Source organism: Acanthaster planci, linkage group LG04 (assembly GCF_054643075.1).
Source record: "Acanthaster planci isolate LZ-2023a linkage group LG04, COTS_SCS, whole genome shotgun sequence".
NCBI lineage: Eukaryota > Metazoa > Echinodermata > Asteroidea > Valvatida > Acanthasteridae > Acanthaster > Acanthaster planci.
In genome coordinates, this window is record NC_141780.1 from 23,196,008 (window position 1) to 23,212,749 (window position 16,742).

A 16,742-nucleotide genomic window follows, 5' to 3' on the forward strand; every position below is an offset into this window, starting at 1 on the left:
AGTACGGGTAGCCAGTACTACTGTTATATGAATATAATAGATCAGAGCTCCCTTGGATTTTTATGTCAATATACTACAGAATACATCGGCTAAAAGATTAATCCAAAATGGCGGCGCACGTGGAAGAGAAAGACGTGAATTGCAAACGTTCCAAAATTGACGATACTCCGGATCAGACTTCTGTGCAGTCAACTAAAAAAATAAAAAAGGACAAAGTTGAAAGTGAGGATAGTGTATCCAAAATACTGGAGAGTTTTGATGGTTTTGAGGTGTTAAAAATCCTCTCTAAAAATCCACAAAATAAATCGGTGTTTCTCTACGGGAAATTTCAAGGCAATGATGATAATGCAGTTGTGTTACTGGAAAAAACACCTTTTCCCGTGTCAGCGCTGTCTACACTTTTATCTGCCGATGTTTCATTGAAACTGCTCTTACAGAACGATATATACAGTGTGTATGATGGACTCCCCAAGCAGGATCTGGGCTTCAGTGGTGAGATCATTTATTCATGGTTTACATGTAGCTGACATTTATGTTGCTAGAGTCTTTTTGTTTGTTTGTTTGTTTTTCTTATTAGGTACCTTGTTCATTTGTGTTAATTGTTCTGGGGACACACACTGACAAGCTTGGTTTTGTTGGCTCCCTGCATTTCTTGGTGATGTTGGTACACATACTAACTGTTTTATCCTAATCTTTACTACATGTGGAAAGTGTTCACAGTAATTTTATGTACTCACAACTGTATATACATTTCAGAGTTGTGGAGATCATGAGATGAAATCAAGTGAAGTAAAAATAAACATGATTTCTTGCACAAGTGTTTCCCCAATATGCCCCCCAAATGTCAAAATCTAACCCAGGTTGGATGACAGTCTTCATTACATTATGTAATGTGATACGGTCAGGGAGTCTACCTGGTCTAGCCCCAAATCTTGAATTTTCAAATGTGGGTATATACTCACGACATTGGAAAATTCCAGAAATCGGGGGGGGGGATGTGTCCCTGTCACATCTGACATATGATTTTGTAAGTTCAGAACACATTTTCTAATTTCCAAGAGTGATGAATTTGATGCAAATTACCTGCCAAACAAATAGTAATAGCTTGAAATCAATTCCGGTGATATTTCCATATCAAATAGCAACGGTCAAATGTTACAGGGACACAAAAGTCACACTTTTGGACCCCTGATTTAATGAATTACCTATATGCCATAGTGCATTAGGGCAGAAGTTAGTCAAGCTAGGATAGGAGGGGGCAAAATGAGGAACACACCGTACACTCACTAACAGTGGCACTGTACCGTACAAGCTCAATATATACACACATCACTAATTTCCATTGAATTGGTTTATTAGCCATCAGACAGTGAAAGCATGTCCTAGAAGTCAAATTTATCAATATCAAAGCAATAACTGGAAACATTTAGAATTTTTGAAACCAGTATCATCAGTCATAGTTACACTGGACACAGGATGTTGAGTGATGTCCAGATATGGAGCTCTTTCCCATTGTGTTTTCCACTGTGGGCCCCCTACAGCTATTTTAAGAGGTTTGAAGTTTGTTGACATTTTTATCCGTCATTTGAAACTTATTAATTCAGACTGCTGTTTGAGGGTTAAGTTTTGCATGACACTCTAAGGTTTTATTAATCTCTTTCTTGGAACAGGAATCAAGACAACAGTAATATATCCAGCAACAGAGCGTCACATAGAGAAGTACACTGATCAGGATGTTGCCTTGATTGAAGAAACCTGCGATGATTACTGCAACATCACACTGCCTTATCTTGAGGAACAGACCTTCAAAATGCAGGTACATGTAATAAAGAGAAAACAGATCCCTGTTTCACCAGAACAACCAAGGTTTAAACTACACTGCTTATTTCAAGTATTTGTTTTCAAGGCATTCTTAAATATCGTTACAAGGAAAGAAAGTTTCTGTAGAAGAGAGAGACCATAGCTTCTATCATGACATCAATGCAATGTTGTACTTATGAAGACTAAAGTGTCGACCCGTTTTATAAATATTGATTGTTAGATTGTATTTTATTCAGGTGAATATCTTTTTCCCCTGTCCTTCTGTTATCAGTGGGTCTACAATATTTTGGAGAAGAAAGCAGAGGAGGTTGAGCGTATTGTCTACGAGGATCCAGACCATCAGGATGGCTTTGTCTTACTCCCAGACATGAAATGGGACAGGAAACAAATGGAAAACCTGTACTTGGTTGCTATCTGTCATAGAAAGGGTATCAAAAGCCTGAGAGACCTAAATCATCAACACCTGCCATTGCTGAGAAATATTAGAGACAAGTGCCAGGTTGGCTATTAATTTTGTTCTTAAAACTTTTGTTGGGAGGGTAAGTTTTTATCATCATACCAGTAACTGTAATGAATAAAGTAAATTATGCTGCTTGTTCATAATCTGAACGCAAAGAGAGAATTGTGATTTTTTTTCATGAAAAACAGAGATTAGGCAAGTGGTTCAGAAACTGAAACTTGGATACCAAATCCATCAACTGTAAATATAGGTATACTACTAGAAAAAGATGAGATCACCAATACCACTCCTGAGGGAAAATATCATAATAAAGATGAATACATTAAAATGCACACAAAGAAATAACTTTCATATTGGTTTTAAAAACCTCCACATTCCTAATGACCTGCAGTCTAAAAACAAAACACTTTCATAGTTTGGGGCTTTGGCTGACAATTTTTTGAAAAGGCGCACATTCTCTTTTTTTGTAGAATTGTAATGATGCTCACATTATTTCTTCATTTGCAGGAAGACGTTCGAGAGAAATATTGCATAGCATCAGACCAACTCAAATTATACCTACACTACCAGCCCTCATACTACCACCTTCATGTCCATGTGACTCATGTGAAATTTGATGCTCCAGGGTCAGAGGTCACAAGAGCACATCTTCTGTCAGATGTCATTGAGAACATAGAGCTCATGCCTGATTATTACCAGCGGAAGACACTGACCTGCGTTCTCAGAGAGAAAGATGGACTTTTGGCAAGGTTTAGGGAAGTGAGAGGCCAGAAGAAGTGAGACAATTTTATTTGATCTGACTTCTTATATGTTAGCGTTTCCAATGTTGAAGCTGAAAAGAGGTTTTGAGTCTTAGACATAAGCTGTACAAATGATGTAAGCCACGCTGGATGTTATAAGCAAGCCATCTCTGGCAGTTGTGGAGTGAACTTAAAATAAAAACCCATTGTCTTTTGTTCCTATTCTGAGAGTGTTTTAATCCACTGTCACTGTTTAATATCTACTCCAGATTGCATCATCACTCATTTCCCAGAGTTTTGTGTCAGAAGATTACTGCTAGATTACAATATGCAGACATATGATTATATTAATGTGAAGTCAAGGGAAATAGATTAACCCGTAGTTGGGCTGATCGTGGATAAATACCAGTAAACGTCTTGTGAGAACATTTCACCGACCAACTGACCGATCATCTCAAAGATAAACTGGTAGATTTGGAGGTTGAAATAAAGCTGATAATCTAATCTCATGTAACATTAAAATACGGTACATTTAATCTGCCCCACGCAGGTATTTCCAGTTTTAAAGCTCAGTTAAGATTTGAAGCCGCTAAAGTATGGCACAAATGCATGTGGTTCCTTGTTTGAGGTGGGCATGTACAGAGCTCCATGGTATTAAAGAGAACTAAATTCTGTTAGTCAATTGCAGTTAGACTGATTTAGTGATTTTGAATAAATATACTTTTTTGTGTTCCACATCCTCTTTACTAGTCTGGGAACGAAAGAATCCTTAGATGGATTGATTTATTTTATTGGTCTTCTGTCTCCATGAAAAGTACAGCAGGGGGCCAGACGAGGACTTAACATTCTTTGGTCCCTTTTCCAATACTCGACTTAGTCCCCGTCTCGGGATTCGTTCCCAAAACTAATCCCCGATTGTGGGCCTGAAGCGTTTAAATTAAATTGGATTACTGTAATTTCTGGCTCTCTTGCATCTTTTTTGATGTTTTGTGGCACTATTAAACTAATTACTGCGTTTACAGCTTCAACATCAGCTAGTTAAAAAACAGTTCAAGCCTTAGACGGAGCCGAATTTGAGTATTGGAAAACGGCCTTGGGTAGCAGTGTTTGTTTTCTGTCCACGTGAGTTGATATGAAATACACTGTCCCGTACCAAAACGTGAATTCTCGCCTGATCGACACGCTGTGGAAAAAAAGGGAGTTTCAACAGGAGACAGTCTGTTTGATTCAGTGAAGCCACATTTAAACATCCGTGAAAAAGCCAATAAGGTTTAAGTTTGAGATCGACAGAAAATATTAATGCACGATTTTGGTGGATAATCGGATAATTCATCGAATTGATTACCCCCAAGCATGTGGCAAATAGTTTTCAAAAAGTTTGCAGTTTCCCTTTAAATTAGGGTCAGGCCCTGGAATCTCTGAGTTGGTTGCCGTGTTGACAACTTTGCTGTATCCCCAAGGGAGAGAGGTCAGATCTAATGGCCGGGGATAGTGGGTGTGGGTATCTGGAGGTCAAGAATGTGGCAAGCATTTGGGCGACTTTTCGATGTCCAGAGACCGTGTTGAAGAAGAGGAAATTTCAGTTGTCCCAACATGGTTGTCGGGTGTTGAAGTTTCCTTAGTATTGTCGGTGCATAGTAACACGTTCGAGTTCAAGTAGTCGTTCGTGCATCTGTAGACAAGTCGTGAGATTTCATTCTTGGTAAGTCTTTCGAGTCATAGTGGTACGGAACGTTCGGTCGGATTCCTCTTGCTATGGAATATCAACATGGATTACATCTACATGTAATTGTAAACAAATACGTGTATACAAGGCCGTCTTTCCTCTCATTAAGCGCTTATTATTAATCACAGTGTCAACAAGGTTCGCCCCAGGAATAAATTTTTATAGTGTCATTTCTTAAATCTGAAATGCCGCCCAAAAATGCCACTACGTGGGTTAAAAGGATTGGATTTGGACTTCGTAATCAATATGATAATTGTACACTTCATTTTTGGGACTGTCTCAGTGCACTCACGGTGCACTTCAGCCTTGGCAAAAGGGACTAGGCGAGCAATATTATTACGGGCTTTGGGGTGATTTGGCTAGAACTGATGTAATCAGTAGCCCTGCTATGTACATTGTTCGTTTATCATGGAGTAAACTTTGCCTTTTAGTGCTTGGGAGGAGCTCTGTGTACATTTATATCGAACTACAAAATAAGATTTTTTTATATTCCCTAAATAATATGTTTTGCTGTCATTTTATAAAAGGAATTCACTGCATTGACGTTAAGAATATTAGACGTAGTATCCCACACGAGAAAACTCAAATCTTCTTAAGCATAATAGAAGTTCTTTAATAGACCGATTTTAGCAAGAGGGCCACCCACAATATTTATACCCCCATTAAGTCAAGCGTCTAGTACATACCCATAGAAACAGTGAATGGGCTACTGGTTGAATGAGCACAATCTTTTGTTGGTAACTTCACACAGGCTGAACTATGTCGGTCCCTATGGTTTCGGTGTACCATAGAGTAAGGAAATACAACGTTGGTTCACTTTCCGTTTCTGGATTCTGGTTGTGTGGTGTACAGCTAGAAATTCATACGGATATTGTTTGGATGTTGTACTATCTGTACTGCAGATGGTAGAAATTACACTAAGGTGGAAACCTACGAGGCTACCCATGCATAAGGACACTGACGAAGTGTCATACTCATGTGTTGACTTGTCGATGCATGTCGGCAGATTTACGTCCATCTCAATGGACCTTATGAGAAATTGTAACCGAGGAAATGAGGATTCTTTTTATCAAGTTGTCATTACGAATTCGGGTAAGTTCCATTTCATTTGCTGCGAACTAGTGTGTTGTTTTGCTTTGAATTTTATTTCCCTTTATTCGTTTTTTAAAATTAAAAACTGTCTTTCAAATTGCAGCGAAAACATTAGACTACTTTTAATAAAAGTTGTAACTGCAAAGTCGTGTATTCGTCCCTAGCTCGCAAAGCCTGAAAAAAGGCGACAAAACATGCGAAATCGAGAAGAACTTTTCAGAACAATTTGGCTTGTTCAAATGTGTCTCTTTAAACCTGAATGACGCATAGAGTTGATGTTTTAACATTCATCACGTTCACCAGATAGTACTGAATAGGAAATATGGAAAGATGTCAAAATAATAGTGAGGTAAATTTCAAAACACTTCGAATAAAATACAGTTCTGAACAGATAGTTTCACAATAACTTTCCCACTTCCACTGAAAATCGATTACACACCGATGAAAGAAATCACTAAATAGTTTTAATGGCTAGTAGATTGAATTCTATTCTTTGAACAATGACATTACAATAATTACATGAAGATTTAAAATAATGTCTCCCGACAAATTTTATATCACGTGTTAAGCAGAAAACAATGTGCTGTAAAAAAATATATATTTGAAGCAATACTTTCCATTTTGGTTTACAGTGTTATTACGTGTTTACGTGTGTCAGACAGTATATGTTGCATAAAACACAATTGGACAGGTGAAATCAATATTTCAAAAAGCACTCTGCAGTCTCTCAATCAATAACCTGAATTATTTTCACTGGGTCTCCTTGAAGAGACGAAGTTCTGTGTTAAAGGAATGAGCTGTGTTGGAGTAATCAATATTAGAAGAGTTCTCGCTCCCTGATCGATCTCTTACTGCAAGAAACTGTAGTTTAAGGAGCACTGTTGTGCAGTCACATCAGAATTTAAGCGTAGCCTAACTCGACTTCTGTAAACAGTTGAAAAGAACCTGGTGCGTAGTATTCCATGACTTTTTATGTTGTGATTGCTCAAGCTAACATGAAATCAAATGTTTGCCTATATTAGTATGTTGCAATACATTTCTAAGTCTGATGTGTCAGCTTGAATATAGGCCTTCATGTAATATCACTGATCATGCTGCAAATTTTGGGTTGCACTTGACCTAGAACGCCTCAAATCATGTGAACCTTTGTGATACACGTATATTAAACTTGAATAATGAATAGGTTATTATGTTGTTTTGCTTTGATTTTTTCAGTCATGACTGCGAGGTTTGATCAGCCACACATCATGTTGATGAAATGAACATGTAATTTTCATTTCATGAGGTTTGGAGAGACTTCATTTTTAAATAACATTTCTGACATGGGGGAGGTCACAGAGAAACGCCAAAAAAGCGAGCGCCCTCTGGCGCCACTGATTCGCGCCCCCAAAGTAACCACTACATTGCCACACCCACTCGCGAAGGCGACTTCATCCGTAGATGGCACCTCCAAGTTGGGACAACTCAAGCGACGAGAGAAGTTAAGAACAGTTCTTGCTATGATGGGCCGAAGCAGCAAGAAGACCACGCGGCTACGGAACAGAGACGGAGAGCCAAAGACGGACAAATCTACACCACGGTCGCTGCTTGCGGAGCATGTGCAAGGTAGTCTCGATGAAGATGGTTTGCAGTTGATGAGAAGCCCACACCGACGTGGAGCTATTGCTGACGGGAGGCTGCCGATCAAGAGCCCTCGGCTTGATACGGAGAAAAACAATAGCCGGCCAGAACCTCCTATCAGAGTAAATGTTACTATCTGCTCTTCTGAAATTCTGTGCCCTAATGGGTGGATCTTAGCGATAAGAATTAAATGATTTTAAAAGTGCAATAAATTGAGCCCCAACAGAGTAATGTGTGACTGTCCTGTCTGAGGATAGTGCATCATTTTGTACACTTTCGTTGAGTCCATGGATGTAGGCACTAGATCCCAATTTGAATGTCTGGAAACAAGACTTGTAATAACTCCCTTTTTCCTTCATGAGCTTTCACCAATGACATGTATACGTGCATTCTGACATGTTCACCATTGGTCCTTGAATATTGTAGTACATAGCAGTTCGTAACACTGGAACTTTATTTCTTTGCACACAGTTAAGAAAATTTGGAAAACTACATACAATGGCAAAAATCATTTTGCTTCTGCTACGCATGTGCAGGACATACATTCTGACGTAAGTAATTAGCCTCGGTACGTGGGTTGCAAAACAAATTCGTTTCTGTCATTTATTGACAGTACATGTAGATGCCGGGTCTCCCTTAGTTATGAAGGATGGAAGAGGTGTTTGTTTTTATTTTTAAATCGATCAATCCACATAGAAGGTTCTATTCGCCGTACGGAAATTTTCTCCAGGTATTCTTGTCAGTGCTTGAATTACTGAAAACACACTATGCTTGGAGTATAATTGGAAGTACACGTATCTCCTCACAAGCCATCTTCAATAGAGATCTACACATTTAGAGTGAAATCAGTTTGTTTAACATAGTTGTACAACCAGTTGAAATAGTTTCGATAAAGTGGTGAAAATTGTGAATATTTTTTTCCTCTGAAATCCTGCTCCCTTTCTGCCTTTATACAGTGAAAATGACGCCAAGATGGTGAAGTTATTCAGTGCAATAGATGCAGCGCAGGCCGGAGACAAGTACAAAATTCGCGGGGATCTACTCTTCGATGTGACGATGTTCCGAGCCAAGAAACAGGTCTGCGTAGTTCGACAGTATTTGAATATGTTATTGACTGATAACTTTTAATGTACACTGCTCTTTTCAAAATGCAAATTTACATTCACAAGGCCAAACATGATAATTAATTGTAACAACAGAGTTGAAATTGTTTTCTGTGCCAAATTCATCTGATTTTCTCAACATCAATTTGATCATGCCGTTTAGAGTATTTTATACCTGTTTCGTGTGACTTGTCTTTAATTGTTTTCTTGACCCTTTTTCCTCAGAACAAAATTTCCAGCGAAACCAAGCGAGTTTTGAAAACATCACCACCTGTACGCACAGAAAAGGATGTCCATCACGTAAGGCAACTATGGACGACAAAGATATTTGTCCAACATGTCAAGATCTGCTACAAAGCAATTTGAAATCTCTATACGCCCACGGGATCCGCAGAATCAATGGGTCATAGGTCCCATTACTGAACAAAATGAATGCCTTAAAAAAGGTGTATTTAACTTCCCCTGCACTCGATACGAGACATGTCTGGAATACGTGTTTTTTCTTTTGTTTGTGAAGATTCTTTTGAATGTTTGATTGGCAATAATGATTGTATGATATTAATCAATTCAGTGTATGATATTAATCAATTCAGTGTATGATATTAATCAATTCAATGTGTGATATTAATCATTTCAGTGTGTGATATTAATCAATTCAGTGTGTCAACGTGTGTTAAAATTGATCTGGTTCTTCACTCTTAGGTCCAAGTTGAGCTTCAGCAAATGGAGTTTATAACCAAGTATCCAGTCCACATGCAACGGAGTTTGATCCGTGCTGGGGCGTTTGAGAGTTATGAAACGGGCCGAGTTATCATCCGACACGGTCGGCGACCTTATGCATTTTATCTCGTTCTGGGAGGCTCAGGTATAACCTTGATTCATTCCATGACGCAACGGAAATACATGTACTTTTCCTGTCTACCCCAGGACTTAATTTCAAACTATCAAAGGGGCAATAAATGAATACAAATTTTAAAGGAACATTTATGCACTTCAAGCCTGGATAAAATTATGCATGTGAAGTCCCCCTGGTGTTGGAATCAAATGTGATGTTTGGAAATGGATTCTATCGTACATTTATCATCGGTCTTGGATGTAGACAAACAAATTCCCAAACATAGAATTTTGTATCCACAATGATTTCGTATATTGTTAAACTGTTTATCGTCATGATACCATTTAATCGTTTAAATAATGTTTATTTCTCGTTTTGATCCTTTGATTTATCACACAGCTCTTCTGCTTGAAGGAGATCCACAAAATAGCGGCAGGCCTGCCGCTGCCTTGCTAAAAGGACACGTATTCGGGGTGCGTTTATCATGTTGAAAAATTCTTGGAACACCCTCGTGACCAGCATTCAACCAATCACAAGCGATGATCAGCTCTTCCCATGTCAAATTGTGGCCTATGCAAAATCAATTAAGCTGCGCCTTTTTAAAAATATACAGTGAAAATTGTAACCAAAGACTGTTGAGATATGCGTGTACTTTTTATTTGTGTTTGATCTATCTCTGTTTTTCAGCATGAAGCAATAATAAACAGAGGTCGTCACAATGTCACTGTCATATCAAAAGAGTACATTGAACTGTTAAGTCTCACAGCCGAGGTATGTTGATTTATGCGAATAGAATTACCTTTTACTAGGGCTTTGATTGCTATCTTTGTGGTCTACTTGACCTGTTTCAAATCGCTTGGTATAGTCAAAAGAATTATAGACAGAGATTATTGTTGGTCTAAACAGTGAATATGCGTAAACAGAATAATTTTGTGCGAAGTTTTAGAACAAAATTTACCTTGGGTATATGCCTGTCGGTAAACACATCGTATGGCATAGCGTCACTGGTGGTTCTGCATGTGTGGAAACATTTGAAACACTTATGCTTTTAGTATTTCCGAATAAATAATCACAATCAGTATGATAATTCCCCTAAAATCAGTCCAACGCTTTGCCAAACATCAAACAGAATTCTTGTTATACCTTTCCCACTTGAAGAATAAATGGAAATCCTTGATCGTATTTGCACTATTTGATCATGGACACAACTTATACTGCATGGTCCTGTGGCATATGAGCCTTACCTGAGCTTAAATATCTTATTCAATTCATTTTTTCGATGTGAAATCAAAGGAATATTCCCGGATATTCTTGGCGGGTGGCGTGAGCAACATTAGCGGTATAGATGGCAGCTGTTTCATCGAATCAGTTAGCATCTTCAAAGGATGGCCCCTACATCTTCTTAAGAAACATCCCAAAAAGTGCAGGTTCAATTTCTTCACGTGAGTTTGGCTGATCAGACGAAATTTCCTTGAAGACTTGATTCTTGCTTGAACCCTCAAAAGAATGATTAAACTATTCTAGAGTAGTTTGTGACAATTTTAAGATAGAGGCGATACCAGTTAAGATGATAACAATTCGTGGAGATGTGTTTTTATGTTCATCTGTTATCGAAATATAGGAAAGAAAGATAGACCAAGTTAAGTAATTTCCTATTCCCCATCGGCACTTAAAGACGTTCCGGTAACTTGTCTTGCATGTTGCTATTTATCAAATAGGAGAGGCATAGTTATCGAACAGGATAGCAGCCGAAGTGATTGGATCTACATCATCAAATCAGTGAGTAATTTGGCAGTTGGCCCCTACTTGTTTCTATGCCAAATAATTTAACTCTAACGAGGACTTGAGTGTGTGTTTTCAGTCTGAAATATTTTATCACGGCGATGTTTATTATACCGATGTTCTCCAGCATTTTATGTCAATTTCTCAGACCTAATGGTTCAGTTCAGAAACAATATTGCAATCATCTGACTAGAAGTTTGGGATAAAATGCACTGTGAAAAGACTAGTTTTCCGGAGGAGTAATATTGCTTTGACTTTCTTCTCGAACAGGGTAGTTGTGCTGTCTTGAAGAAACTTCACTACGGGGTACCATTGTCAGCCAAAAGGAAACGAAATCTTCCAGGTAAGTGGACCATACCAGTGTAAATCACTCTAATTTTTAACCAGAGAACTGGCCTGTCAAATTGTTGAGGAGAATGGGGATGACGTGTATTGTTACAAATATCGAAGTAAAGTTGCATGTAATTTTTTCAATGTTTAGTTGAAATTTCAACTATGCAGTAAAGCATCATGTAACAACACGAGCTTTTCAGTGACCTCACCATTTCGTCAGATTGAACTGGATTGATTTCCTCAACTACCCTGTGCATAGCGATTTCACTGCGAAGAGGAGCATCACTGTCATTGAGTCATGAAGAGCAGCTAGCCAACAGACTAAGAGATATGCAAAAAAAGCGCGCAAAAGCTCTCAAGGGTAAGTCACGACGTCTTAAAGATACACGGCCTACGAATATCGTGAGGATACCCATGATGGAAGACTCACTGTCGACTGATCTCCTTGGTCATGAACTATCCACTTTGGATCAAAAACCAACACTGCCGAATGTGAACCAGTGCGACATCCTGCCTGCTATCGTGGTCTCCCACTCCAGTCGTCCTGCTAGCTCGTCGTCTCAAGTGCTTGATGATTCAATGGAGCACGGCCCGGAGTCACCGCATTCACCAGCAGATGGAGAGATCAAGCCGGTATTTTCTGGATTTTCACGGGTAGGGCTGATTCCACTCTCTTTTGTAAAATTTTTTCTTCAAGGCACTGCTTGTTGAATAAACTTTGTTTTGGAAATTGAGGCAATTAAGAGAACAACTCTTTCCAAATCTCTGCAAACATTTTTTAGACGATCTGTAGGCGTATTTGCAGAAATTTAGAGAATGCCCTGACAGGACTTTGTGACTTGTACCTGCTTTCATGAAGGAGACCATCAGCCTGAAGAATATACTTGTTTTATCATGCCTGATGGCATCAGGCATGATAAAACAAGTATATTCTTCTTGTGTACTATATTGTGCAAAAAGTATGTGAATTAGAAATTTTCTGCTACTGATTATTATGTGACCACTTGCCAGGCGAAAAGAGAAAAGGCCTAGTATGCTTCACATGATGACATTTAAGCACAAGGGGCGAGTTTTTTCAAGGGACAGTAAAATTATTTTTCTGTGTTATCCTTGTGACCTTATGGCGGGTAATATGTTGCATGTTGGACTTTCTTCATGCTTTGCAGTAGAAGAGAATTGAAATAGTCGCTTCTCCGTCTTCACGTTTACAAAAATGTCTTTTGAGGGAATGGGGACCATGTCCCTATGGTGGGGGGCGAATGGGGACCATGTTCCCTTTGGGGGAATGGGGACCATGTTCCTTCTTTGATTTGTCCATATTTCAGTAAACATTTCAGATTAAGTGTGGTCTAGTGGTGTGAGTAAAGTTAAGGTAGACTTGTCATAGCTAAGAGTGACAGATTGCCGAGTGCGAGATCACAGTTCTGTTTTTATGCCTTGACGTCATACAAAGATTAAAAAAAAGAGGAAAATACAGATATCTGATATAATACAAGTAAGATGTGTCAGTCTTACTGACATGTTTTTCGGAACATCCCGACTGCAAACTAACAACCTGCTTTAACTTGTCTTTTGTGTTCCAGGGTCCGTTTTTAACTCACACGAAACACCTTCCTAAAATCAGCGAGGGAGGACAGTCTGGGGAGACGCCACACCACGAAACCGATTCAATCACAAACCTCCAGAAAAGTAAGAGAAAACATCCTGAAGTATATCAGACATCAATACAGTACAATTTTAGAGTATTCATGTATTGACTGTCCTTTGAATCAGGAAAAGAAAGAAGTTGGGCTTTTCCTCTGTTTTGATTGCAGGATCAGTTTGACATAGGGCAAAAGGGAATTTTGCATAATCCTGCCAAAACGGTTCAATTTGTTTTTCCAAACTGATAACAAATGACTACGTCAGAAGGTTTCCGAGGAGGCTTTTGAATTTTGCTATGTTTATTTTATTACAGATAGAGCGCCCTCAAGCCACTCCAGTGATTCAGTCCAGTCATATTCCCACCTTGAAACCCAAGCCCATCCCAATCCATCATATCAGCTGGATGATGGGCTAACCAACGACGAACAGGTTATTATCATCATTGGCTATTAATACATATAATTTGTTTTTCATTTTAGGTAAAAAAGTTGCAATCTGGAGCTTTGTTGATGCTATGACCTCAACTACATCGCTAAATTGTATTTGATAGCAGTCAAGGAAATGGTTCATTCAACGGACATTTTCGTTGAATGGAAATTAGTTTCAACGTAACTGGTGTGTTTGCAGTAATTTTTTAACATGTGGAATTTTTCTCTGTATATTGTCTACAGTTTGCAAAGACCACCAACATTGGGAGAGATACCTTTGTACAAATAGATGTATTGGAATCGGGAGCAATTTTCGTAAGTATAACAAATACCGCTTTTTATAGTTTGGGGGTACTGGTTGGAGATGCTTTCAAGTAAGATGTAGGCATTGGCTTCCTGTGGGAGATTCATGTAAGATCAAAACAAAAGAAATCACAATCAATTTTCCTGTGTTGTACCCTTGTATGTTTTGAAAAAGTTGAGCTTTCTTTAGGTTGAATATTTTGACTATACAAAAGCTTGATCTATAAGTAGGACAGTTCTACAAAGGTTTTGCTTAAATGTACGCTGCATGTATCTTCAGCAAAAGTTAGGGAATATAGTTTAAAACCTCTCTACAAATGTACTTTCTAATTCATGTGTGCAGGGAGTCTCTGATTTGGTTTTTGGCAAGCAACCTGGTCTTTGCCTTGTCAGTAATGGAGCAGAATGTATCATGGTAGCCAAGAAGTTCTATGCTAAACATGCCACAGAGGCAAACTTAAAAGCCATCACAGATCATGTAAGTGGCGTTTATTTAGTCTGCACCACTGGTTTGTACAGGCTTTTACTCATTGCTCTCTGTGTACAATAACAATAATGAAATAATATGTTGTGAACGCTATGTGACGTTTTCCGGGTGAACAGATCACTGCTACATTCGTTTTAATTAAAGCCATTTTCCTCTTTTGACCTAGATTACTTTTATTTACATGATTATGATTAGATTGTTCTAGTTAGGCGCATAATCTGAAATAGAAAATATTGTGGCCACCTCAAACTACATTAGAGTCCATTCAAAAAGCTTTTTTTGGCTGTGTGATAGAAAAAGGAGTTTTTTTCAGAACACCAACGGTGAAAGTTTTACTTAAAATAAAAAATAACTATGATTATCACGTTAACTAAGGTGTAGGGGCCTACATCAGACTTTAAAATTGGATGAAATATGGTCCAAGAAATGTAGTTGTGAGCAAATAACTAATAATTATCAAATCACAGTCATAATTAGGCTCACATAAGTCACTGTTATTAACATGGTTGTTTATCACTTTCCTCTCTCAGCTTCGCCCCTACCCTACTGAGGACACTCTCCTTCGAGACCTGCGGGAGAAGTTGACTTGGCAGGATCATCGGACTAAGACGCTATCTGACACAGCGCACAACTTGAGACGTCAAAGAAGAGAGAGCCTTGCTGGAGTTGGTCTACCGAGACCACAAGCTGCAATAAGCATGAACATCGGACCATAAGCTGCTAAATTGCTTACAATCATACTGATTGGCCAAAATTGTCTGAAGTGGTTGTTTTGATTCAGCGATCTATTGACCAGACAATTATTTTAGCAGAAATATCATGTGTCATATCCAAATTAAGACTTGACATTCAAACTTGCCCGAATTACTTATACATGTACAACAACCCGGAATGCTATGTGGCATTAATATTTTGAGTTGATCGTGATATAAAAATCATGAAGTTACATTGTACCTTACAAGACTTATCCAAAGTACGCTTTCCCAAATTATCTCCAATAAGATTAAGTTTGGCATTGAGAATGGAAGAAGTAAACATGTTTACGACGTACGCGTAGTAAACGAATTGACTGCATAAGAAGTATACAAGGACTTTAACGAGAAATAATACAATTCCACTTTTGTCGCTATACCCTGAAAGTGACAGGGAACTGCATATAAAATTCATTACCGTGATAAGAAGAGAGGGTTATTTTCCGTAGATGTCAGAAAGTTCTGTCTCTATCTTTGTTGCCAATTCATCAATTTTGTAGAAAGGTACTTCTTCTCGAAGTTGTACAAGTGCTTCAGCGCGAGATTCATCATCATCGTCGGCGACATCAAAAGATCCATCCTGAATGAATTGCCACAGGTAACGAAAGCTCTCAGCATTTCTTCTATAAATCGTGAACACATTACGACTTGGGTTTGACTCGGAACGATACTTAACCATTTGAGCCAAGAACGACTTGACAAACGTTTTGTTCCCCATCAGGGTTGAACGACTTTCTGAAAAACACTTTCCTTCAACTATGATGTAAATCCTTGCAGGATCAAAATCTGGCCGATTGTTTATCACAGCTTCGGAAAGGCGCCAGTTCTGGTAGAACGCAGCCTCTGATTCCAGCAGACCAATGTCTTTGAAACCCTTCGGCAGGTCTAGTCGATCATGACGCATAAAACCAAGCACGTAGCGGAAGAGTGGCCCATCTGCGTCAATTAAAAAGTTCCCCTCCTTGTCTTTTGCACATCTCTGATTGAAGTTGCCGCTGAACATACGTCCTAGTCTAGATTCCAAGTCGCTCCGCAGTGTACTCAAGGTGGTAAAGTAAACCTGCCCGCCTACATTCAGACCTATAAATGTAGATTGTTGGCAACTTTCCATGCTCAGAAATAGCAACTTGCAGATCACAGATTCCAATATGCACGCGTACATACACCTGTGAAGTTTAGGTGATAAGCATAGAGGAAGTCGATTGTGAAAGCTGCCAACAAGGATGAGGTGTATAGCCTGTTGAACTTTGACCCTCCTGTCCGGTATCGTCTGTTTTGGTTTCCTTGTTCAGACCAATTAAAATGCTTAACATTAAGAAAACAGACTCGACCCGAATGGCTGTTATGTGCTCACTGTATATAACTCGCTATTTAAGTTCACATCCTCTTTTCAATTTGCCAAGGACATCGAAATTCCGGTTTTTTCCACTCTGTGACGGGAGTTCTTGTGGAAGTTGAGCAGTACATGTACGTGTTTTCAATTTGAAACTTTTTATTTAATAAAAGTAGATAAAAAGCAAAAGTCATTGTTCTGAGAGTTCTTTGAATTTTATTTACTAGGCTCGTTCAAGAATGTCATTGGCATTTATAAGCCTAATACACCACAGAATATATCT

General features: G+C 38.7%; 3 protein-coding genes across 5 annotated transcripts; 2 read left to right on the plus strand and 1 right to left on the minus strand.

The window, feature by feature from the left end:
* The first annotated feature begins 80 nt into the window (after nt 1-80).
* On the plus strand, nt 81-3,763 carry dcps (decapping enzyme, scavenger). The gene is made up of 4 exons (XM_022242732.2): nt 81-492; nt 1,671-1,816; nt 2,093-2,320; nt 2,789-3,763. Exons 1-4 carry the CDS (start codon nt 108-110, stop codon nt 3,059-3,061), a joined length of 1,032 nt encoding a protein of 343 aa, XP_022098424.2. The 5' UTR covers nt 81-107; the 3' UTR covers nt 3,062-3,763.
* A 140-nt stretch (nt 3,764-3,903) lies between these two features.
* Nucleotides 3,904-16,652, plus strand: LOC110983729 (uncharacterized). Of its 3 annotated transcripts, XM_022243230.2 has the most exons (18): nt 3,904-4,723; nt 5,650-5,839; nt 7,055-7,581; nt 7,931-8,010; nt 8,416-8,536; nt 8,788-8,862; nt 9,265-9,427; nt 9,797-9,870; nt 10,085-10,168; nt 10,691-10,839; nt 11,116-11,176; nt 11,450-11,522; nt 11,772-12,166; nt 13,096-13,201; nt 13,470-13,585; nt 13,828-13,899; nt 14,231-14,365; nt 14,905-16,652. In XM_022243230.2, exons 3-18 carry the CDS (start codon nt 7,120-7,122, stop codon nt 15,088-15,090), a joined length of 2,352 nt encoding a protein of 783 aa, XP_022098922.2. In that variant the 5' UTR covers nt 3,904-4,723; nt 5,650-5,839; nt 7,055-7,119; the 3' UTR covers nt 15,091-16,652. The 3 variants fall into 3 exon arrangements, with proteins under 3 accessions (XP_022098922.2, XP_022098931.2, XP_086992125.1); XM_022243239.2 differs by lacking the exon at nt 5,650-5,839; XM_087135999.1 differs by lacking the exon at nt 3,904-4,723 and having other exon boundaries at nt 4,743-5,839.
* Nucleotides 14,470-16,288, minus strand: LOC147799511 (uncharacterized). The gene is made up of 2 exons (XM_087136008.1): nt 15,545-16,288; nt 14,470-15,061 (listed from the first exon to the last, which is right to left on the minus strand). Exon 1 carries the CDS (start codon nt 16,286-16,288, stop codon nt 15,563-15,565), a length of 726 nt encoding a protein of 241 aa, XP_086992134.1. The 3' UTR covers nt 14,470-15,061; nt 15,545-15,562.
* Nucleotides 16,653-16,742: the final 90 nt, after the last annotated feature.